The 25092-nt window shown below is 47.4% G+C and overlaps 1 protein-coding gene across 5 annotated transcripts in view; it reads left to right on the top strand.

The window, feature by feature from the left end:
* TNRC6C (trinucleotide repeat containing adaptor 6C) overlaps window positions 1-25092 on the top strand; it is a 152714-nt gene that overhangs the window by 108472 nt on the left and 19150 nt on the right. For all 5 annotated transcript variants that reach the window (XM_026484031.4, XM_044378755.3, XM_057317669.1 and 2 more), the window contains 11 exons: window positions 1789-1869; window positions 3162-3219; window positions 9238-9380; window positions 10959-11108; window positions 12504-12647; window positions 14455-14574; window positions 17320-17403; window positions 17657-17888; window positions 21494-21661; window positions 22779-22970; window positions 23419-23562. In XM_026484031.4, coding sequence (XP_026339816.3) covers window positions 1789-1869; window positions 3162-3219; window positions 9238-9380; window positions 10959-11108; window positions 12504-12647; window positions 14455-14574; window positions 17320-17403; window positions 17657-17888; window positions 21494-21661; window positions 22779-22970; window positions 23419-23562 — 1516 coding nt within the window. The remainder of the gene's footprint in view (window positions 1-1788; window positions 1870-3161; window positions 3220-9237; window positions 9381-10958; window positions 11109-12503; window positions 12648-14454; window positions 14575-17319; window positions 17404-17656; window positions 17889-21493; window positions 21662-22778; window positions 22971-23418; window positions 23563-25092) is intronic.

Here is a 25092-nt window from a genome sequence, read left to right as displayed (position 1 = left end):
GGACTAGTTAGATTCCACCACGTCCGCACTGGGGAGAGCCAAACAGATTCTTAAACAGAAATTTTATATATATTCATGTGAAAAGATCACCAAAGTATATTGTTAAATGAAAAGGCAAGGTACAGAAAAATGTGTGGAGTACACACCCTCATTTGGGGACAAGGAAGAGAAGAGGGTACGTGTGTGCACGTGCGCGAAGGGGGATTTCCTCTTGGGGAGAGCAAGAACTAAGCGGACGGAGGCGGGGGGGAAGAAGATGCTTTGGTGTATACCCTTTTTCTACTTTCAAATCCTGTGAAGGTATTATCTGTTCAAAGAAAATTAATTTTACAAAGCATTCAATTAGCAGTATGCAGAACGAAGAAACTAAAACCACGGCTCTCTTCAATAGGAGTAGAAGTGATTATAGACATCAAAAAGGAGTCTTTACAATCGGGCTGGCAGATAATCCAATTAATGATGGGACCAGAAATCCCAAATTGGTAAATTAAAACATTGTGTCCTCTTGGCAGTCTGGCCCCGGCAGCACACAGTGATCCTGTGGCCTCCACATAAGCTGCTTGCTCGAGGAAAGAGCGCTGCCATTTTAGTATCGCCCCATACGCTCCATTCTGTAGTTAGCAGCAGGCTCAACTCTGAAAAGCACTGTGAAGAATAATTTTGGAGGAGGATGTTTTTCCTACTATATTAATGCATGGTTGGAATCTTTGTGGTTGTGAGAACAGGAAGGAAATTACTGGGAAAATGGCTCACATCCCCACTCGGCTCTTCTGTGCTGCCCTGCGCTCCCCTCCTCTGCCTTGTGCTTGCTCTCTCCTTTTCTCTTCCTGTTGTCCCTCGCTGACGTTTGCCCATTTACTTTCTTCTCTACCCTAAAGGCTGCAAGCAGTGAAAAGTCAGCGAAATTAACAGGCTTGTTATTCCTTTCATCTTGCTGCCTTTTCATTCTGTTGGAGCAAACCCCCTGCATTTTGTCGTCATCTACAGTAAAGCCAATAAAAGGGTAGAAAACATGTAAAATGTTTTGTAAACTTCACATAGTATTAGCATAGGGCCATGTTCAGAGGAGCACTTATGTGATTACTTGATAATGGAAGTGGCTCGTATTTCTGATGAACTAAATTCTCTGGGGAAGACAAATAATTCTCTTGCTTTTTTTTTTTTTTTAAGATTTTATTTATTTCAGAGAGAGAGCACACGAGAAAGAGCATGCAAGCATGAGTAGGGAGAGGGGCAGAGGGAGAAGCAGACTCCCTGCTGAGTAGGGAGCCTACGTGGAACTCAATCCGAGGACCCTAGGATCATGACCTGAGCCGAAGGCAGGTGCTTAACCGACTAAGCCACCTAGGCGCCTCAATTCTCTTGCTTTTTTAAAGTCCATAAATTAGGGATGCCTGGGTGGCTCAGTCGGTTAAGCTCCCGCCTTCGGCTCGGGTCATGATCCCAGAGTCCTGGGATCAAGTCCCACGTCGGACTCCCTGCTCGGTGGGGAGCCTACTTCTTCCTCTCCCCCCTGCTCATGCTCTCTCTCTCTCGCTATCTCTGTCTCTCAAATAAATAAATAAAATCTTAAAAAAAAATAAAGTCCATAAATTATACACACGCCAACTTGCAAATGTACTCTAAAGCATTCCATAGTACTAGCCATGAAACAGAGGGACTTTCTGGCGCACAGCATTATTCAACGTGGATACGGGAAGATTTAACTTTTAAATCACTGGGAATTTTAGGCATCTCCCATTTCTAGGAAAAGAAATGCATTAAAATGTGACCCATACTTCATTTTAGGGCATGAAAACGTCTGGCAAGCAGGACGAGGCCTGGATCATGAGCCGGCTGATGAAACAACTCACAGACATGGGCTTCCCGGTGACTGGTGTCTTATTTTATTGCTCCCCTCTGTGTGTGCTGCCATGCATGGCCCTGACAGTGTCCTGCCCGTGTTTGTCATGCATAACAAGGAAGGAAGACTTTTGAGGGAGGAGAGTGTTCATACAACCTAACTTGTAAATTCCCCTTTCACAGGAGCTCTTCTGTTTAGGGATCATTGCTTTCAACTACAGCAAGGATCCACACCATTTCTATCAAGTAAGGTGTGAGAGCCTTTTCCTGGAATAAAATATGTTGTGTGATTGTTCTTTTCATTGGATTATAGAGTTTTATACTTTCTTTTAATTTATAATTAAAAGTGAATTTTCGTTAGATCATGCAGTAGATTGACAGATGACAAGAGAAAACTTGGTATAAAGTACTAAAGCTCTGTGTCCAGAAAAAGAATCCTCACCAAGCCTATTGAGTTCCTGAGTCTCAGGTCCTGGGTGGGGAGAGTTCACGAAAATGTGTCATGATGTGTTCAGTTCCTGAGATCGAATGCAGGGGTTCAGAGAGTGTGGATATCACCTGCATCTGTTATGTCTTCCCTTCAAAGGTCTTCTTTCCAGACCATTACTCAGGCGAATGTTTATCTTTGGATTACTGTGGATTTCCCTAAAGAATGAGTCCAGAATGGCCCAGTCTAGAAACTGTATACTTCATAGCAGGCCCAGACCCAGAGGTGGCCCAGCCTCTTCCCGTATGAGAGGACGGGTGGGACCCTGGAGGCCTGCCCAGGAGTCCCCGTTTCCACTGTGGTGCCTGCACACGCTGACACATCTGTTCCCATCGTAGGGATGATTAACAAAATGGATCCACTTGTTTTGTGTCACCAAGAATCTACTTCTTGGTGAAAAGTGGTTGGCAGCAATCCCAGAGTCCGTGAAGTAGAGAGTGGAGCTCTGTGCTCTAACTGCTGCAGGAACTTTCCGAAACTGTCCTGGTGGAGAGTTCACCTTTGCTGAGTGGTTGCTCCTTGTACTGAATCAATGACAAGATTCCATGGGCACTGTACATTTTGTTTTTAAAGTGTTACTTACAAATTCTTTGAAAGTCAATTCAATCTATGTTCTTACTCTAAGTGCCTTTTACTTAGAAGACCTTTGTCTCTAGCCTCAACAACGAAGAGAAGTATTTCCAGTTCCAAAACCTAGTAATATAGGTTACTATGAAGTCAATATTAGGTCAACAGTAATCATTTCTCTGAGCTAATAGGGATAAAACTCTTTACTAGCTTTTTTGTTATTATAAAAGCATAATCCTAATTAAAACTCTATTTTCCTACACAGAGAGAGCCAGCTGAAGAGGCCTTGAAGAGTAACAATATGAATCTTGACCAGGCCATGAGTAAGTCCTATGATACACACTTAAAGCACACTTTTTTAAAAGGTACCAGTGTGTGGCTTTTGGATTTCCAGAAGCATTTCATTATAGTCTTGGGTTAATGGTTGAGTATGTACGGGCTAGACAGGACCAGGCTTCAGCAAAGGAGTAACCACATGACGTGCACTAACCACACAGCAAGTCTCTGGAGACGGGTGGTCTCGGGATGAATGGCCAAGCCCCACGTGGAGGCATGTGTGCTTCTTTCATTTTCTTCTAGTACTTCAACAAATAGATGAGTTTTTCCATCCAGTCTGAGGGGAGGTCATAGTGACATTCTTAGAGAAAGACACTAGGACCACAGGCCAGACTTCATTTGACACTGATTGAGCCCATTCTTCACACTCGGCCGCAGAATGGGCTTGCTCGGGGGCTCCCAGAGATGTCTCCGTGCTGGCGGAGCACTTACACTGGGTGAGAGATGAGATTTACCTCAAGAATAAGCAGTCCTCGTTCTGGAGGTGCTTTAAAAGTAGTAATAACCAAAGGTCATAAGTAGTCAGAATTGGAAAACTATCACTGTTTTAGAATGGTATATTGAACTCTTTTTTTTTTTATGATTTTATTTATTTATTTGACAGAGATAGAGAGAGACAGCCAGCTTGAGAGGGAACACAAGCAGGGGGAGTGGGAGAGGAAGAAGCAGGCTTCCAGCGGAGGAGCCTGATGTGGGACTCGATCCCAGAACGCCGGGATCACGCCCTGAGCCGAAGGCAGACGCTTAACGACTGCGCCACCCCGGCACCCCTGCTCTAGAATGGTATATTGAACTCTTAACTACAGCATAAAGGTTAAAGGAAATGAGGATTAAACATAACTATGGCTCCTACAACCTGGAAACAAAATCTCAGCACAAAAAGAGATAATTTGTGACATTAAAAAATATAAGGGGAAAAGCAAAAGGATGGAACTTTTATAAGCCAACGAAGAGAAATTGCTGTCAGTAGGAAAAGGACTATTCTATCTATGAGACGTTTAATGTATACCTCATGGTAACCATGAAGCAAAAATCCAGAACAGAGATACAGAACACAAAAAGGGGAGACAGAAAGTGGAAAACCACGAGTGTACAAAGGTTACACAGGGACAGAAGGAAAAACAGTGGAGAGACAGAATAACCAGAAGGCAAAAGATAAAAGGACAGCAGTAAGTCCTTACATGTCAGTAATCTCTCTCTCTCTCTCTTTTTTTTTTAAGACTTATTTATTTATTTTAGAGAAAGAGCAAGCACGAGCAGAAGGGGCAAAGAGAGAGGGAAAGAGGGAATCTTAAGCAGACTCCATGCCCAGCGTGGATCCTGATGTGGGGCTCGATACCACAACCCCAAGATTACAACCTGAGCCAAAATCAAGAGTCATACACTTAACCCACTGCATCACCCAGGCACCCTGTCAGTAATCTCTCTTAATGTCAATGCACTGAACTCACCGATCAGACGCACAGAGTGGCTAGATGGATTAAAGTCGCGAGTCCCAATTCTGTGCTGCCTACCAGAGACTCATTTCAGTTCTAAGACACACACAGGCTCATGTTGAAAGGATGGAAAATGATATTCCAAGCAAACAAGCAAAAAGAAGGCAAGCATAGCCATACTTGATGTCAGACAAAATAGACGTGAAGCCAAAATGGGTAACGAGAGTCAAAGAAGGTGATTATACGACGAAAGGGGTCAATGCATCAAGAAGATGTAATAGTTGTAAAAATATATCCATTAAGTAATTAATAACAGGTCATAAGGGAGAAATAGATATTATAGTAATTGGAGAGGATGGATAGATCATCCAGACTGGAAATCAATAAGGAAAAATGGAATCGAACCACACTTTAAAGCAAATAGACTTAAAAGACATACACAGATCATTCCATCCAACAGCAGTATGAAAAACCATGTTTTTCAAGCACACATGGAACATTCTTCAGGATAGATCCCCCCTTTTTTTAAGGTTTTATTTTTAAGTAATCTCAACACTGAACGTGGGGCTCAAAGTCAGTGCCCCTCCAGGATAGATCTTGATAGGCCATCAAACTAACCTTAGTTTTGGGGTGCCTGGGTGGCTCAGTCTGTTAAGTGTCTGCCTTTGGCTCAGGTCATGAGCCCAGGGACCTGGGATCAAGCCCCACATTGGGCTCCCTGCTTAGCAGGGAGCCTGCTTCTCCCTGTCTCTCTGCCGCTCCCCCTGCTTGTGCTCTCTCTCTCTTAAATAAATAAATAAAGTTTTTTAAAAAAGAGAGAGAGATTAAGTCAATAAATCAAAACACAGAAAACTCTAGGACCAGATGACTCACTGGCAGAAATTCTACCATATACTAAAGAAGAATTAACATCAGTCCTTCTCAGAGTCTTCCAGAATATAATGAAGGGGACACTTCCAGACTCATTCTACGAGGCCAGCATTACTTTGATACCAAAACCAAATGAGGATACCATAGGAAAACTACTGACCAATATCCCTGATGAATGTAGATGCAGAAATTCTCAACAAAATACTAGCAAACTGAATTCAACAACACATGAGTACGATTATATTCCATGACAAAGTGGGATTTATACCTGGGATGCAAGGCTGCTTCAACATACACAGATCAATAAATGTAACACATCACGTCAATAAAATGAAAGATAAAAACCATGCCATCATCTTAGTAGATACAGAAGAAATATTTGACAAAATATAGCATCCTTTCACAATTAAGAAAACGACAACAAAAAACAGAAAACGACCCTTAGCAGAATTGGTATAGAAGACGTACTTCAACATAATAAAGGCCATACACAGCAAACCCATAGCTAACATTATACTCCGTGGAAAGGAATTGAAAGTGTTTCCCCCTAGGACCACGAACAAGGCAAGGATGCCCATTCTCTCCACCCCTGTTCAGTATAGTACCAGAAGTCGTAGCCAGGGCAGTTAGGCAGGACAAAGAAAAAGAAGAAAGGCATCCATGTTGGAAAGGAAAGAGTCAAATTCCTGTTATTTGCTGATAATATGATCCTATATATAGAAAATGCCAAAGAATCAAAGTTGGAATTAACGATTTCAGCAAAGTGGCAGGATACAAAATCAACATCCGGAAATCAGTTGCATTCCTTTACAGTAATGATGAAGCATCCGAAAGACATAAAACCATCTCATTCACAGTAGCCTTAAAAACCATAAAACGGGGCGCCTGGGTGGCACAGCGGTTAAGCGTCTGCCTTCGGCTCAGGGCGTGATCCCGGCGTTATGGGATCGAGCCCCACATCAGGCTCCTCTGCTATGAGCCTGCTTCTTCCTCTCCCACTCCCCCTGCTCGTGTTCCCTCTCACTGGCTGTCTCTCTCTCTCTGTCAAATAAATAAATAAAATCTTAAAAAAAAAAAAAAACAATAAAACACTTAGGAATAAATTTAACTGAGGAAGAAGTGGTCTGCACAGTGAAAACTGCAGGACTTTGCTGAAAGAAATTGAAGAAGATACAAACGAATGGAAAGGTGTCTGATTTTTAAAACGGGTAGAATAACTAAATAGACATTTCTGCAAAGAGGAGATCAGATGGCCAGGAGAAACATGAAAAGGTGCTAAGCATCCCTCATCATCAGGGAAATGCAAATCAAAACCACAGTGAGATCTCATCTCACTCCTGTCAGAGGGCCTTCGTCAAGAAGGCAAGGACCCAGGTGCCGGCCAGGACGTGGTGAAAAGGGAACCCCTGTACACTGTCGGTGGGAGTGGAGATTGTCCGACTGGTATGAAAAACCATATGGAAGTTCCTCAAAAAATGAGAAGGAGACTCACTGTCCAGCAATTCCAGTTCTGGTCTATACGCAAAGGATGAAAATGGGGTGTTGACAGGATATCTGTACTTCCGTGTTTATCACAGCATTATTCACAATAGCCAAGGTATGGAAACACCCCAGACGCCCATCAACGGATGAATGGCTGAGAAAGATGCGGTTCATGTACACAGTGGGCTCACTGGGCTGTGAGAAAGGGGGCTGTCCTGCCATCTGCACCAGCATGGACAGACCTTAAGCACGTGACGCTGAGTGAGCGAAGTCAGACAAAAACAAGCACTCCAGGATCTCCCGCATATGCGGCATCTATCAAAGTTCAGCCTGTAGAGCACAGACAGCAAATGGCGGCTCCCAGGGAGTGGGGCCTGGTGGTGTTTCAGGGTACAGATTTGTAACAAGCCGTAGGGAAGCCACAGAGATCCAGTGCGCAGGGTGCTGACTGCAGACAGTCCTGTTGTAACGCGATTGGGTAGCCCGCTAAGTGCTGCTGCAGGAGCCGTCATTACAATTTACAGGTGTATCGGGGTTACACGTACACCTTCAGCTTATGCAGTGGTATACATCCGATTCGTTCACCTAAAAATAAATAAATAATGATGACGTTAAATATTCACACGTAAAATGCAGCTGATTCTTGTCATCCGTCCCCAGGAAATACAGGGTCGGCTCCCGCAAGCCTCTGGCCACAGCATTTTTGCTAACCAGTCAGTACATAACCTTGCTTTATGTGTGTTTCTATCTAAAGATACTTTATTTAATATATATTTCTCACAAGTAACCTTATGCCGTATTTCTTTTTTTATAGTAAAACATTAGCTAGGAAAGATTTGGCATTTTCCTGACCCCGGGTCATGTGACCATGGATCTCTTTGGCCATCTACAGTCACGCTAACGCTGTCCACTACACTTTCTTAAAATCAGTCTCCATCTTGGGGCACCTGGGAGGCTCATTCTGTGAAGCATCCACCTCTTGCTCTCAGCTCAGGTCTTGGGGGTTGTGAGTCAAGCCCCACATTGGGCTCTGTGCTGGGCGTGGAGCCTACTTAAAAAAAAAAATCAGTTGTCATTTTGTCATCCAAAGAGTTAGACGTTCTTCCCTCCTTTTCGGTAGCTTCGTCGCACACCGTAGATATGACTTCAGCTCTTTCTGGGCGCCCTTATGTACAGACGGCGACTTTTCTCTTCCTTTTGTTGGAGGCACCATATTGTTGATTCGCTCACATTGAACTTGAACAGCAGCACCGTAACTCATGCCTGGACAGCACTTACCTAACGTGTTTTCTCCGTCAGGCACAACACTGCCTTCTTGCACTCAGGAACCCAGGAGAGGACATTAGCACTACACGTGCGGGTCCATTTTAAACACCAAAGTCACCCAAAAAGCACAAAAACATGGCACTAAACAGACCACAAAGGGACACTTGTTACTGTAGGGGAGCTCAGTAAGAAGCACATCTCGTTTGGCCTGAGTTCGGAATGTGTGTGGGGGGCAACCGAGACTTCACCACCCTGCACGTGTCCACGGATGACCACAAAAGTGCCACGATTACTGACTTGGGGCTGCAGATAAGTTTAGCCAGCCGGTGAATTCACAAGCACAGAATCCACGAATGATGAGGACCAACTTTGTGATTAATGTGCAGGTGCTGAAATGTGTGGTACAAGCTGCCGGGACAGAAATGACCGTCCCTGTGAGCTGGAAGAAGTTAGTGTAACTTGTTAGAAGTGTAAAACAGCACAAAGTCACAGGTAGCCGTGCCAAAGCGGTCTCTAGCCCCAGAGCCCGTGAGGACAAAAACCTTGTCTGTTTTGCATGATACTGTGTCTCTAATACTTGAAACAGCCCTTGCAGCTCACGGGATGCAGGAAGTGGAAATCAATGGCTGTGAGGGGTCAGCGGCGCCATATTAAACAGGAAGGTCAGGGCAGGAACACAACCTGGGAAGGCTGTGTGAAGAACGGGGTGCATCCCAGTGGGGAGGAAGGGCAGGCCCCCCTGAGGGGTCCAGTGACAGGTGTGATTGGTGTGGGCGGAGCAGGGACGAGGGCAGGGACCATTCGCAGACTGTGGGGCTCGCAGGAGCAAAACCACGTCCTCCCTGTTTTCCATGGGGTTGAGAGGCTCCAACTGGTGCCCATCTCTGTTCAGCACTCCTGACTGACACTCCTTGGGCATTTAGGTGTAAGTGTTACTTCTGTTTACTCCAGGCGCCCTGCTGGAAAAGAAGGTGGACGTGGACAAGCGTGGACTGGGAGTGACCGACTACAATGGAGTGGTCACCAAAGCCCTTGGCTGCCGCCCACCAGTCTCCAAAGACTCTTCCGGGGACCGCCCCACCTTTCTCGACAAGGTATGAATTTAGGGGATGTTTTGTTTGTTTGTTTGTTTTTAACAAGAGGTGGTTTTCATTTTAACTGTATCCTTAATGCAAGCTGGATTAAGTAAATACTTGCCGGACTGTAATATTTAAGTGACTTTCACCCACTTTTAAAAAATATATATGAATGTTTAACTCAGAAGAAATAGTGTTAGTGTTGTATTTCACACAGTGTGACTAAGGATAAAAAATACTGAAATTGAAAACTGATTTTCATTTTAGTGGGTGAACTTGGCTGGGTTATCTGCTTCAATTTGTCTAGTAACAAGGGTCATCAAATTTCTGTTTTACAAATGTCTTACTTTATAAGACATTGGAAATGATGTGTTACATGTTTAACCTGAGAAAAAGAAACTGTAAGTGGTTGGGCGCAGGCACCCATGTCTAGCCGGCCCAGCTCGGCCGCTTCAGAGAGGGTGCAGGTGTCTGTCGGAAGCCCCTGGGGTGGTTGACGTGTCCAGACACCGGTTCAGTCCTTTCAGGATTGTCGTGTAGTGATGTCCCCTCTCCAGATGGGTGTGCCTTCGAAAGGAGGGGGGAGAACAGCATGCCATGAAATTCAGTCAAAATGTTGAACCTTGAAAATAAAATTGAAGCAAGAAAGGACAGATTTAAAAAAACACGACAAATAGGCTCACAGGAGAGAGAGCTAAGACTTCACCGCTGCTCACAAAGAAACAGGGTCCTCTGCCACACACTCTCCTGCAGAGCGCTGTGGCTGGGGAGGGCCCGGAGGGAGGGTCCTGCTCTGCCTGCCCTGCTGTGGCTCCGTTCACATCCAAGATGCTTAGTGAGAACAGCCAGCAATATGTGGAGCACACTTAGTCTAAAATATTATTTGTTGTTTATGTGAAATTCTAATTTAATTTGGTATCTTGTATTTTTATTTGCTGAGTGTGGGACCCTGACTTATTTCCTTATCTTTAAAATGTAGAATAATACCAAAAAAAAAAAAAGGACAAGAAAAAAGAAGAAAACATGTAGAATAATACTACACGCTAGCTGTAAAGTCAGAGGAATTAAATTCGCAAAGGGTCTGACACATAATGTGACCTTAATAATGTCAAAGAGTTAGTAGGATCCCTCTGCTTTATAACTGACCCTCTTACTGGATTAAACCGTATGAACTTGCTGGGGGTAGGTCAAAAACAGCCGACTGTCCCCAGAATGCAACCCCATGTACACCTAGAGCCTTGGCACTGAAGGGAAGGAGCCTGTTTATTTGAAAATGGTTGTCAGGTGTTTTCCAAATAAGACTTCTGCTAATGTTTCCATGCCTCTCCTGAGCCCTGCCCCCGGGCGGGGTCGGTTGTAAGTTAACGTGTGTGTTTGTAAAGTAATTGTTACAATGAGAGCAGCATCTTAATCCTGTTTCTCTTTTTCTTTTCTCCTCTTCCTTTGGCCCGTGTTCTCCATTCTCTTGTTATCCACACTTTTTTGATCTTTTAATTCTTTCTCCATCCATACCCTTTATGTGTCCTTGGGAAACTGCTTTGTGCTTTGTCTGCGGATGGACACTGCACACAGCTCACCCTTTCTTTCTCCAATCAGGACGGCGGCCTAGTGGAAGAGCCCACGACTTCACCGTTTTTGCCTTCACCAAGCCTGAAGCTCCCCCTTTCAAACAGTGCACTCCCTAATCAGGCCCTGGGTGGGATTGCCTCAGGGCTGGGCATGCAAAACTTGAATTCTTCTAGACAGGTAAGGCTGTGGGGAGAGAGCCAGCGCGGCCTCGGTTTCGCCCGCCTCTAACAAACGTGTTCAGGACATACACTTGGATCTTTAACTTTCAAATACAGTCGAGTGTGTAAAGGTAGCTGAAATATTAGAAGGATTTCCCTTCGAGTGATGTACAGGTGTGGAGAGTTGAATCTAGTTCTTGAAATTGAACCATGTTATAGAAAAGTCGTCCAAATTTAATTTGACACATAACAAACACATACGTGAGCTCAGTGCCCCCAGCACTCAGCACTGCTGGGTTAAACGGTGTGCTGCAGAGTGGTCTCCGGTTGCCAGATCCTTGACGGATCCGGGTGACGCCTCCTTTCTGCTGGCAGTCCAAACCTGACATACACTGGTCTTTGAGAAAACACCACATGCTTCCCCTGCTCCCTGAAACAGAGGTGACATCTCGGTGGTTTCCAGAGAGCCGTTTTCCCTTCTCTGACACTCAGGGGAGGTGAGAGTCCCTGTCAGGCAGCACGGAAGGGAGGACTGCAAGTTTGTATTGGCCGCTGCTCTGTGGCCCTTGTGTCTCCCAGTCCCTCTAGAAGACGTGACCTGCAGTCCAGCCATGCCCTTCCCATCTATAGGACGTCCTTTTCGTGGACTTCCTCGCACGTGAGGCTGACTCGCACCCATCTCCAAAACATCGCTGTGATGTTTGGGGTGGCCCAGAAGCGTCCCCGTCTGCACCAGCCCGCGGTCTTACATTGCTAACGCTGGTGGTGGTTCAGCGCAACACCTGCTTTTCGGGGTCTCTGCCATCGGACTGTGAACAAGCTGGCAGGTGGGGTGCTGGGAGCGAGCCCACCTGGCAGGTCTGTTCAGTGCCCATCAGGTCACTTACTCTGCAGAGCAGAAAGTACACCTAAAATGCATTGATTATATTTAACACAAAGGGAACTACCTGGATATATCCGTTTATTCAGCTTCAGCTTTGGTTGAAATTATACTTGTTTCCTATTTGAAAATGTTGCTGTGTCCGGGTTAGTAATTCCCACCCCTTACCACTCCGTACCTCACCACAGATCTCCAGTGAGAAAAGCTTATCAACCCAATAGCAGTGCGTTGCTGTTGTTGGGAGCACTATATTGTGATCGTTTCTTTGGATGTGATAGCCTTGTTTGGGGACCCATTCAGACTGGCACTGTCCTGTGGCTTCTGTGATTGAAAAACACAGGCAGCCTTTGTGGGCTGACTGCCCGTCGTCCTTAACAGTCTGCATAGCAGCATTCACTGTGAGTTCACTTTGGTAGGAGTCGACAGTGGTAGGAAGTAGGTACAGTCTTGCTCTCACATTCCGGGAAGCGGAGCCTCCTCCGCCCCCGTAGTGCCCGGCTCCGTAATGATCCAGTCCCTCCCGTCTCCCCGCAGATGCCGAGTGGCAATCTGGGCATGTTCGGCAGCGGAGCAGCACAAGCCAGGACCATGCAACAGCCGCCGCAGCCCCCCGTGCAGCCTCTGAGCTCCTCCCAGCCCAGCCTCCGTGCTCAAGTGCCTCCGTTTCTATCCCCTCAGGTGAGCCCGCCGCCCTGCACTGAGTCAGGCGACACAGACGGGCGTTCTGGTGGTGTCTGTGCCACATGACATCGCTGTTTTAAAGTGAGTGTGCCTTCCAGTGTTACCTGTACAGTCATTTCAGCCCGTCCGCTGGTCCTCCCGCTGCGGGAGGCATTTTCAGAACTGCCCCTGGGAGCGCCTCCAGCAGCCGCAGCCCGGCTAGGCGTCCACTGGTCAGGAGCACTGCCGCTGGGTGAAAAGATGCACCTCACACGCCACCGTGAGGCGATTTTTGTCCAGGTCTTAACAGAAGTATTCAAATGAACCTGATGAATTGTCCTAGCTGGGGGAGGAAAACGACAAGCCGAAACACTGCTTAGCCCGTAAGGGAGCACGTAGGGGTAGTCAGGCCTGAAGAACGCGTTAGCGGCCACCTGCATGTGATCACAGGTCTTACTGTTTATTAGTAAATTACCAGCTCCTCCGTTTACGTTCCTTACTTAGTATTAGACCATTTTTGCCCAAAGATTCTTTAAAAAAAAAAAACAAGTCAAGCAGAAAAGGAAAAGGTATCTTGTTTTGCGTATCTCTAAAGCATATGGACTTTTTTCATGTTAATATTGTTTAGTTTTAGAACATTCCATAATTTTATATTTTGTACTGAGTTTTTCCTTACAGTGTTTCAGTCCTCATCCCTTAAAAAAATATTCAGTAATAGATACTAATGATAAGTTATAGAATTAGCTAGAGGTAATTAACCCTCCATAATTGGTTGAACCCAGATTTGTGCACTGAGTCGAGATGGCTGAAATGTAGGTGAAATAATGGTTAAATTCATTCATCAGGGTACAGGGTGAACTGCTATACCAGAAACCCAGAGTAGAGAGGCTTAGATAAGACCAGCGTTTGCTTCTCTGGGTGTCCTCTGCCACAGCACTTCCCAATCACCGGGGGCCACACAGAACACATCCACTCGTGTCCCACTGCCCAGGCCTGGGTGACGGGCAGCAGGCTTTCCACACTCAGCAAAGCGCGTGTCAACCTTGTGCCCCCCAGTTCCTGTACTATTCCACAGCATGTTTTCTCTAAAGGACTTACCTGTTTAAATAAACCTATTCTTAAAGAAAACTTTACATATCTATCATATGTAGAAAAAAATCGCATTTTTTGATACACATTAGACAACTATTAAAGTAAAAGATGCCCCATCCACGTTCCGCCCAAAATCATCTTGCATAAATGTTGTGGTAAACATACATAGCACATGGTGGAAATATTGAAATCTCCAGTGCTGGACCCCAGATTGTTTCAGTGCAGGCAAGTCCAATTGAAGAGATCCCCCTGAATGGGAAGGCGGATTGACGGTCCAGGTCAGGGCCGGCAGCGGGGCATAGACCACTTCCCAAGCGTGTCCTGGGCGGAGACCCTCCTGTGGGGTGGCGTGGTGCCTGCCAATGGGAGCGACTTCTTCCCTGAGACCCCACATTCGCTATCTCCTGTCCTTAAATTAGGCCGTTTATTTTCACTGTGACAGATGGGAGATCAGTTTTCGATAAGAGTCACCCAGAGCCCTAACATCTGAATTCGTGACTAAAATATTTGGAGGCAGGAGGCTCTTTCTCTCCTTCCTTCCTTCCTTTCCACAGAAGCATGTTAACTACTAATGGCAAAAAGCCCATGAGTTTTTTAATGGCTTTTGAAGTTCATTCTTGAGATAAGCGTAACTGTCATTAAGTCATCAGTTCAGCATCTTGAAAGACCGCCTGGACAGGTGGCCATTTCGACAGAGACACGGTGCCCGACGCCTCTGTGTTGTGTTCAACAGGTTCAAGCACAGCTTTTGCAGTTTGCAGCAAAAAACATTGGTCTCAACCCTGCACTATTGACCTCGCCAATCAATCCTCAGCATATGACGATGTTGAACCAGCTCTATCAGCTGCAGCTGGTAAGCGGACAGATCATTCAGCTTCTAGAAGTAAGAAAGAGTGCGCACGGACATCCATGTAGCTACGCCAGCAGCCTAGCCACTGACTAATCAAAGTAGTTAGTTAATGCCGTGCTTTCTTCGTGTCAGGGAATGTCATCGAGGCTTTCATAAATGTTTTCAGACTATTAAAAAAATTAGGAAGTTTTTCACTTAGAGGTGTTTTTCCGCAGCTTTGTGAATTCTCTGGCCCCCTTCACAGAGTGTCCCAGACCTTACCAGGAGGCATGTCCTTCAGTTCAGGGTCTCAGCTAGCCTTTCTCATCCGGAGTTTCCCGTCAGAACCACAGAACACAGACACTCGTGATGATTCTCTAAATTCTTCAAGGGTAGGACACACAAAGACTGTTCTGGAAGCATGAAAGAGAAGTTAACTTCATTACATACAGTAGATGCCTTAGAGATTAGGGTTTAATTTCTCTCTCCCAGTTCCTGTTGAGAAAGGCTGATGTAGCCTAATAATTCTTGGAAGTTTTACAGTTTAACATGGCTTAAATTTTTAATTTTCAACAGTCTTACTGCTTTTACCATCAAATGCCATGTCACTGTATCTAGATGCATACTAGATTTATATACACTAAAGGACCTTTCTTTAATATGTTGACACCTGCTTTATTTCAAAGTCTTGTCTAACAACTTTGTCTTAAAAATGACCAGGAATCCTTAAGGAAGGAAAAAAGGCCTCTGATAGAGCCCCACGCCCTATCAGTCCTAACCCTTTGCCAGCTGTTAGACTCATGTCTAGCCAGTCTAAAGGTCCAGTTTTCCAGTAAGAAGCAGCGTGGAATGGGAGGAAGAAAGTGCCCGAAGGCAAATCATGGTGTCAGGGAGAACACAGAGCTCAGGAAGTGGGGTCATGACCATTTAGGCTCTCAGAGGCTGTTTCTTTGTCCATAAAATGGGAGCCGGGGCGGAGGAAAGTGGGGGGGAAACTTGCAGCGTGCTAGTAAGGCTTCCCAGGACCTGAAAGCGCGGTGGGTGGGTGGTTCAAGTGCACCGAACTATTGCTCTTACCACCAGCAGCAGCAGAGACCCTTGACCTCAGAGATGGAAATGAAACAAGCATGAAAGGCACACAGTTCAAAGCATAGTATGTAGATTTGTATTAGGAGGTAGCTTTCTGCTCCTTGATAACACTGAAGACATGGCTGTATTCTGGCGTGAGACATAGCTAGTTATCATACCAATGTTCTGGAATCTCTTATTTACACAGTAATTTTTATTGACCCCTGTAGTGTGAAAGACATCAACAAAATCTCTTTTTTTCCATTGAGGCATTTTATTTACACATATATATTACATCTATAGAAAAAGGATCTCAGGATTTTCCCTCCTGTACATTTTCATCTTGCTTCTTCATGGTCCATGATGTCAGCTTAGCTTGTCAGTACAATGAAACCAAACTGGCAGGACGGGAGCGGATTATTCCGCCATTCTTCTAGATCTTAGATGTACATCAGATGTGGGGCTGATCTCTCCACATGTGTTTAACCTGCCCGTAAAGTTGACAGCAATTTTCCCAGCTGATAGAAGCACTGATGCCCAAGTTTTTCTTACCGGAGAGCCCTGGGCCCTGTCAGTTAACCCTTCCTGGCCGTGAGACTCGTGTCTAACCAGTCCGAGGGGCCAGTTTTCCAGTAAGTAGAGCCCCAGGCCCTACTTAGTTCTAGAAACCCAACAGTGACATTGGAGCATGGCCTAGTAAGAGCCTGGCCTTCACCTCCTTTTTCAGCATTGTTAGTGCTGTTGAGAGCACCCGCCAGGACATTCATGGGCACCGTGATGGGCGCACAGAAAGGTGGCGGAAAAAGCAAGAAAATCGTGAATTATGTTTCATGTGTTCTGTTTTACAAACAGTGCATACTGTTTTTACTTTTTTTTTTCCCCAAGTAATTGGTAAAATAAAGTTCTGGTGCATCCTGAGGTTATGTTTTAGAGCCTTAAAGGAATCGCTTAAGTGGAGTATTTTATTCCTCTATTACTTACAGATTAATGAGGCATTTCTGATAGTATAGTCTCTACCTTTATTTGGATCCTCTTGCTAAACATGTCCTCAAAAATCCATGTTAGAAGAAAAAAAAGTATGATAGGCAGCCAGCATTTTGAAGCGATCAGATGATGGAACTTGCACGTGGCTGTGTGGAAGGTGCTCACAGCCACTTCAGCCAGCTTGGCAGGTGGAGCCTGTGACAGGAGTGCCGCAGGCCGGATTTCAGGCTGCCCGTGGGGGGACATCATCATGTGGCCCCTGGCTGTCACGAGCCTTGAGTATGTATTGTTCTGTGATTGTCTGGCGTGGCCAGTCACTGCCATTCTGCCAGGGTCTGTCCTTCTGGACAATTTTCATCTATATCACTGTAAGAATCAATAGTTTTTCATTTTCCCATCATTTTTTTTTTTTTTTTTTACTTTTAGTTTGTAAGATTTGAGCAGAAGAATTTTGATTTCTTCGTTAACTGAAAAATACTTGCTGACAACTTTTATTACCACGAAGCAGGGGTACTGACTGAATTACTTTTTAAAAATCTATGCGCTAGAAGGGTTTGGGAAAGACGTTTCTCCTTTTAAAAATGCTTCTGCTTCACAGTATGCTTAAACATTATGGTAAGGGGACCAAGAATCTTGGCTGTTCTCTCTCTCTCTCGTACAAAGGTTGAACCATTTGTTGATGGTTCTTACAGTATCTTAACTGTTCTCCGTCAACAGGCATACCAACGTTTACAAATCCAGCAGCAGATGCTACAGGCTCAGCGTAATGTTTCCGGACCCATGAGACAACAGGAGCAGCAAGTAGGTATCGCCCGCGGGGTGTAGCTGGACTTGCCAGCTCTCGTCTTCCCTGATCCGAAGATGCTAAATGGCAAACTGTTACGTTGACGTCGACTTTTCTTTCACTAAGCCCCCCCCCCCACTTTTAGCAGTCTCAGGGGCACCTTAGTTTGGGAGCAGTGGGTCCAGCCAGCGGAGAGCGAATGCCCTGGGTCTGCAGACAAGTGATGGGCGCCACTTTCGAGCCCTTTCCAACTCGCATCTCTGCCACCAGGTTGCGCGCACAATCACTAACCTGCAGCAGCAGATCCAGCAGCACCAGCGCCAGCTGGCCCAGGCCCTGCTCGTGAAGCCGCCGCCGCCCCCGCCGCACCTGTCTCTGCACCCCTCTGCAGGCAAATCGGCCATGGACAGCTTCCCCCCCCACCCCCAGGCCCCCGGCCTGCCTGACCTGCAGACCAAAGAGCCGCAGTCTTCACCCAGCACCTTTGCTCCTTACCCTCTCGGTGAGTTCCCGCAGCGCGAGCCACCACCCCAGCGGGAGGGCGCCGTGCCCCACTGCTCTGCACAGTGGGCCGGCCTCTCTCCCAGGGCTGACTGGTAAGGCAGCAGCACTGGCCATCCTCTGCAGAGCGAAATTCTGCTATGGCCATAATTACCTTCCAGTATAAATCTTCTTAAGTAGCACCAGTGAAAGCCCCAGAATTCCCTCATTTCTGTTGCTGAATCCGTTCTGTTCCTGGTTTCCTCTTGGGCAGCCACCATCCCCCCACCTAACTGCAGGGACGAGTTTATAATGGTTTTACTAGTAAAGGTGTTTAGATTTTTACAAATTAGGTACTTCTTGGAAAGCAGTGGTTGTCCATACAGGTCCAGTAGTGGAGAAGGTCGTTTGTATAAGCCGCCGAACCAGCTTACACGTGTTGGCCCCTAGCCTGTAGGAAGCACGCTCAGCCCATGAAATCTGCAGTCGGCAGAAGACGCGGTGCCGGCCGCCAGGTCCTACAAGCCAGCCGGGGGCACAGGCTACGTAACTGCAGGCAGGATCGAGGAACTGTCCAGGGAGGTATATGTCCATAAGTGGATTATACATGAAACAGTGTGATATAAGAATCCAGAACCTGGTGACAGCTCTCAGGCTTGTCTGCCAGGTGGCTGTTAGTGTGACGCTACAGGACAGAGGGAACCAGTAACCCAGGAAATACGTACCCAGAGGAGCAAAGGTCAGTGGCGTGATAGTGAGTTTGCTACTGGCTGATGGGGTCCCTTTCCATAATACATAAAAGAGCCATAAATCCTATTCGTATGAGCACGTTCTCCTTGACGTGCAATCAGCGTGTTATGTCCTTAATACGAACTTGATGAATGCTCACTGTGATCATCCGTCCCTTTCACGTTGCCCCATGCTTACAACCCTTTATGTGCACAGAAGAGGACAGTCCAGTGGCCCAGGCCTGGCTGGGGAGGTGGCCCGCCACACCGAGTCCCAGCTCCACCAGGGCTGGCTCAGCACTTGCTTGTGTGACTTACCTGACTGTCTCTGCCTCAATTCCCCATTTAAAGTGGGGATACTTACCTCATGGGGTTCTTTAAACATGAAGTGAGATAATACGTGATGTTCTCAGGACAGTGCCCAGCACACAGCAAGCCCTTTGTGAGGTGCGAGCCAGACAGAAGCAGGCCTTGTCTAGGAGTCCTTTCGGAAACAGATTCCATTGTCTATTACCCGAGATGCTTCCGCTTCAGCTTCCTAGTGTCCATTGGCCTCTCAGCCTATTTTTGGAGAGTGAAGTACACTAATCTTTATTCTTAAAGACTTTTTCTTAGTACAAATGAAAGAATTAGTAAGTAATTCATCTAAAATAATTACCAAATATTTTATAATATTCACATTAAACTTACAAACTTACTGGAAATAAATAGCAGGACGCCTGGCTGGCTCAGTCGGAGGAGCATGTGACTCTTGATCTGGGGGTTGTGAGTTCAAGCCCCACATTAAGTGTAGAGATTACTTAAAAATAAAAGCTTTAAAAAAAAAGAAAAGAAATATGGGGCACCTGGGTGGCGCAGTCGTTAAGCGCCTGCCTTCGGCTCAGGGCGTGATCCCGGCGTTCTGGGATCGAGCCCCACATCAGGCTTCTCCGCTGGGAGCCTGCTTCTTCCTCTCCCACTCCCCCTGCTTGTGTTCCCTCTCTCGCTGGCTGTCTCTCTCTCTCTGTCAAATAAATAAATAAAATCTTTTAAAAAAAGAAAGAAAGAAAAGAAATAGCTAATCAGGGGCGCCTGGGTGGCTCAGTCAGTTAGATGTCTTCATTCCACGTGGGGTCATGATCCCAGGGTTCTGGGATCGAGCCCTTGCATCGGGCTCCCTGCTGCCATCCCCCTGCTTCTCCCCTGCCTGCCATCCCCCTGCCTGTGCGCGTGCTCTCTCTCGCTCTCTCTGTCAAATGAAAGTCTTTAAAAAGAAAAAAAAAAGAAATAGCTAATCTGGTATAAGAAACATAGCCTACAAAGTTGCCTGTCTGCTTGGTTCTTGGCATTTTTCTTCAGTGGTCGCAGCTTGGAGCATCCATCTTCCTTCACATGCAGCGTCTCCTTGCTCTGCTGTCTCAACTCTGGAGTCCGTCGTCCACCTGGGAAGATCAGGCGTAGAATAATGAAAAATACCCTTCACAGGCCGTGCTGCAGAGAAGGGAGAGCTCGTGTTCACCTCGAGTGGTGAAGGAAACACCCAGAGCAGGGGCTAAGCTTGGGTCTCAGATGAGCAGGACCTCAGTGACGAGAGCCTGGCACAGAGGACAGGGCGTGCCCCAGGTGGTCGTGCTGACTGGTGGCGGGGGTCCACAATTGAGCGGGCAAGTTAGAGAGATGGGTTCAGGCCCAGCACTTTGAAGGCCAGGCTGGAGCCTCACCCAACTAGATCTGTGCAGATGGAAGCGAAGATTGCCGTCCGTGCCGACTGCACACAGGTGGCCGCTGGCGGCATCTCACCTACACAGGGGTTTTGTTTCGTCTGCAGAGTGTGTGTGTGTGTGTGTGTGTGTGAATTGCCAACATTTAAAAATTGGACATTTTTAAATCAAAGTAACTTCTGGCATCTCTTAAAATGGCTCCGTGGCATCTGCCTTCCCTGTAGCTGTCACGGGCTGACACCAGCAGCAGGCACTTCCAGGCGGCACAAGCACTGTCGGGTTCGCCACCACCCCCAGTGGGCCCACTTCACAGCCACTTGGCCCATGTAGGCATCTGAGTTTGCAGACATGGATTTAAAGTCAGGAACAAATGTGTTCAATACCTTGCTTAGGAGTAGAGATTCACTTTGACCGACGTACCAGGATGTATGGGCTGTGAATCCTGGGGTGCGCACCTGCCCGTTATTCTCTACCAGTCGAACATTCAGTCCTGCTCGGAAGTGGTGTCCCCACCAGGGACTCTTTCGCACCCTCCTCGCCCCTCTTTAGTAACCTGGCACAGTGTTGCCAGAAACGGCAGCACGTGCTTTTAGCTGTAAGAAAGAAGACCAAGGCTTGGCACACCGTTCCAGCTGGGGACAGATGACAGCCCTGCCAGGCTCTCCAGTAGGTCAGGTACTTAAAAGGAGTTTGATATTTAATTTATAAACTCCTGAAGAGCAGACTTTTGTAAAGTAAGTTCAGTAAAGGTGGAATTGAATTAACCCTACCGGCCTGTTCTGCAGCTGGTACTTCAGAACACTGTCTAGAACTCCGAAGGAGTTGTCTTGATCTGCTGAGTTTCCCTAAGCTATCCTAAGATCGGAAAATATTTTCCGGATTATCTGGACTTGCCCTGTCTTTCTGTGGGTTCTTTGAAGCACCAGGACCGTGTTTAGCTCCGAAACAAGTGAAATGAACAGTCGTTGGTCTTACTTAACCAGAGACTATCCGTTACCATTTCACCCTAATTCAGGAATAATATTCCTGGAAATATGGTTGTTAAAAAGACAAAAAGCTTTTCTTTCTACCAGCATTAAGAGTCAGAGTTAAGTATGTGGCCACGAATTAAGACTTGGATTGATTCTCCAGGAGAGCTTTAGAATGTAATAAAATTTAGAGGAAGAGCAGGCATATCCTAATAGCATTTTTATTTTTAGCTGGACTGAACCCAAACATGAATGTCAACAGCATGGACATAACTGGTGGTTTGTCGGTGAAGGACCCGTCTCAGTCCCAGTCACGCCTCCCTCAGTGGACACACCCCAACCCGATGGACAACTTACCCGGTGCTGCTTCTCCCCTCGATCAGAACCCCAGCAAGCATGGTGAGTCCAAGCCGGGGCGCCTGTGGTCCGGTCGCTCCTGTTCCGCTCACCGACTGGCCAGCTGTAGAGCACGCTCGTTTGATTACTCTCACTGCATCTCTTGTGTAAGAATTGCATTAGAATGGAATCTTCCATTCCATTACAGAGCGCGTAAGATCTTAGCTAGTCCATGGCCAAACTTCCTGAAACCTCAGCCTCCAGATCTTTGCTACAAACCCAGAAGGAGTTGAAAACACCCTAGAGCAGCAAAGCATATGGGTCATAGCCTGCATATTTTTTATTTATATCTATATTCTTCAACAAAAAATTTGTCTACTGAGAAGAAGTTTTTTTCAGTAAAATGATAAAACACAATAGAAAATCAAATGCTTAGAAAAAAGAGGACGCGAAAGTGCTAATGTCCAGAGGCGGCGGCCTCACCAGTAAGCATCAGCTGCAGCTCCCAGTTTCCTGATAGCGCAAATAGCAGAGAGAATGTAATAGCTGTATGACCCTCTCTTGATGTAAATACTCTAAAAGGAAAAACAGATTTCTTCCTATCGGTTAATTCTATAAGAGAATCATCCCAGGCTGCCTGGGCACTTTCCTTTGCAGGAGAGCTCAGGGCGGTCCAGTCCAGAAGAAGGTGAGGGCCCTGCATTCACATGCCCCCTGTGTGCTTCCAGAGGGAGGGTAGGACGCACATAACCACGGAGTCCATCGCTAACCACAGAGACTCATAAGCTGGCCCCAGAAAGGCACAGGCCCACTTTCAGTCATATGGGTTCGTGTTTTATCAGGATTTCCAACTTGACAAACTAAAATGGTTCTTAAGGAATTTGGGTCTCGGGGAGCCTTCCTGGCTCATCGGTGGAACGTGCGACTCTTGGTCTCAGGGTTGTGAGTTTGAGCCCTACGTAGGAGTAGAGATCACTTAAAAATAAAATCTTCAAAGAATAAACAGAATTTTGGTCACAGGTGAAGTTTGGGCTAACCGAAATATCACTTATCCTTAGAGTGGGACAAACCAAGTCTGATGCTCCGTATACCTCTGAAAGGGGCAGGGCCTGGTGCCTAGCAGTGAGGGCTCAGGGGCTCCCCCGTTCACTCAGCTCTTTGTCTCCCGCTGTCCCCACAGGTGCTATCCCTGGAGGTCTAAGCATTGGGCCTCCAGCTAAGTCCTCCATCGACGACTCCTATGGCCGGTACGATTTAATCCAGAACAGTGAGTCACCAGCCAGTCCTCCTGTAGCTGTTCCCCATAGCTGGTCACGTGCCAAATCTGACAGTGATAAAATCTCCAATGGCTCCAGCATCAACTGGCCCCCAGGTAAGCGTGTGCGACACTTCCGTGCAGCAACAGATCAGAACTGCCCCAAACCTGAGGGGAGCGATTCCGCTCCAGAGAAGCCAGGATCTGAGCTAAGAGCCCTGGAAGCATGAATCCCATAGCTTTGGCTTTTCCACTGGAAATCCATTTGTCCCACGAGTTTGGGAAGTGGTCAGCACCCAGTGCTTTCCTGCAGTCCCTTGGTTCAGTGAGAGGAGTGGAAGGAGAAGGGACGGTGGGTTGCCACGCCATCTGAACACTCTCCTAACAGGGCAGCTATCATCCCTGCTTCTAGCTTGTTCCAGAGCTTCGATGATTTACCGAAAAGTCTAGGATGTGTCTCCTGTTTTAACTAGCAGATTAGAAGAATTTCCATAAATTATCATGAAGGAATGTGAAGATATTGTAGTACTGTGTTTTGATTTCCATTTTGTTTGGCATTTTCCAGAATTCCATCCTGGAGTTCCATGGAAAGGACTTCAGAATATAGACCCCGAGAACGACCCCGACGTCACTCCCGGAAGTGTCCCCACCGGGCCTACCATCAACACCACCATACAGGACGTCAACCGCTACCTCCTCAAGAGTGGAGGTGAGGAGCGCGGGCGCCACCCGCTCGGCTCAGAGGGCCTCCCTGCGTGCATTTGGGGGCGCCGGGGTGGCGCTCGGGCCGTGGGGCAGGGACGCTGTGAGACACGTCTGGGGGCACTTCTCACTACCTGGAGGTAGTGCCGATGGTGAAAATGGAGATTGATTTCCTGGCTTTATGAACACGTCGTCTCTGAGCACTGTGTTACACGATCCCGGTATTAACCATGAAGCCTCTCAGTGAAAGAGTTCCCACTTAAAATCCGTTTAAACTGCCGGTGAATCAACCCCTTCCTCCTCCATCTCAATCTGTTTCCTTCCTCAAAGCCTGGTAAAAAGACTGAAATCCCTCCCCAGCACTGTGTTCGCGGCACAGTGGCACCCTAGCTCAGGGTGTAGATTTGGGTGCGCCCTGTGTCAGACGTTACAATCCAGGAGGAGCTGGCTGTGACGTTGGAAGCGTATGTGCAGCTCTCAGGCGTGACGCCGAGAGGAGCAGATGGAGCAGCCCTGGACAGGCTGGTGCTGGTACGGTGGCAGTGCCGACGTCCAAATAGTAGGAGGGAAGAGCGGGGCTGCCGCAGACGCTTGTCCCCTGTAACGCCACTCAGATAGCCCCAGAATGTTCCCTCGGGTTTCCCACTGAAAGCAGGACTGAGGGAGAGAGGCAGTTCTGAACGGTTCTGTGGTTCGGTAGAACAGCAGCAGAAGTACGGATCATCTTGTTCAACGCTGTGCATCCCTCGCGTTTCGGTGCACCCGCTTCCTAGAGCAGCCCTGCCGTCGGGGACGGAGGACGGGTACAGAGCACGGGAAGCGGGGGCAGGGTGAGGCACAAGCCAGAAGTCAGACTCCGCCCTCAGTGCTCGTCACCCTGAGTGTGGCAGGAGGACTGTGTCCCGGCAGGACCGTCCCAGTGGATTTTGAGGATTGCGGACAGGTGTGAAGGGGCAGCGCCGACCCGGGTACTGGAAAACCTCAGAAAGCTTCGAGGTTGCTCGGTGTCATACGGAGCTTCCCGCCAGTACCCCGTGGGTCCTCCGGTGGTCCCTTGGCCTCCGAGTGGCCCCTGGAGCATTGCGGGTGACCTCCACGTTAGCACAAGTGTGCCATGACGTGACGAGGGCAGCCCGGAGAAGGAGCTGAGTTCTGCGGGCAGAACCAAGCAGTTGTCCTCCTGTCCACAGTAGCTGAGGCAGAGACAGGCAGGAGAGGACCTAGAAGTGACGGGCACTGGCGTCAGGGTCAGATGAGAAAGTGGGGTCTCCAGCTCCAGGGTAAAGAGGCAGGCAGCCGTCCGACCCGGGCGCCTCGAAGCGTCACGTGAGGTCGTGTGACTTCTGGGGGCTGTCAGTGGCCAGTCTGGGGCAGCTTCTGCCAGGCCCCTCCTGCACACCCTGGAGAACCCTTGCTCCTCTGCTGCTGTGCCCTCGCGGTGTGTTATTTGGGAGAAGGGGAACCTACAGAACTTGTCTTTCTGTAGAACGGCTCCGTGATTGCGCCCGGGCCGCAGCGCAGCAGACCTGCGGGGGCT

This window comes from Ursus arctos, unplaced genomic scaffold (genome assembly GCF_023065955.2).
Source record: "Ursus arctos isolate Adak ecotype North America unplaced genomic scaffold, UrsArc2.0 scaffold_24, whole genome shotgun sequence".
In the NCBI taxonomy this organism is placed as follows: domain Eukaryota; kingdom Metazoa; phylum Chordata; class Mammalia; order Carnivora; family Ursidae; genus Ursus; species Ursus arctos.
Note: the sequence above shows the minus strand (reverse complement) of the source record. Positions and strands in the feature narration are given on the sequence as shown.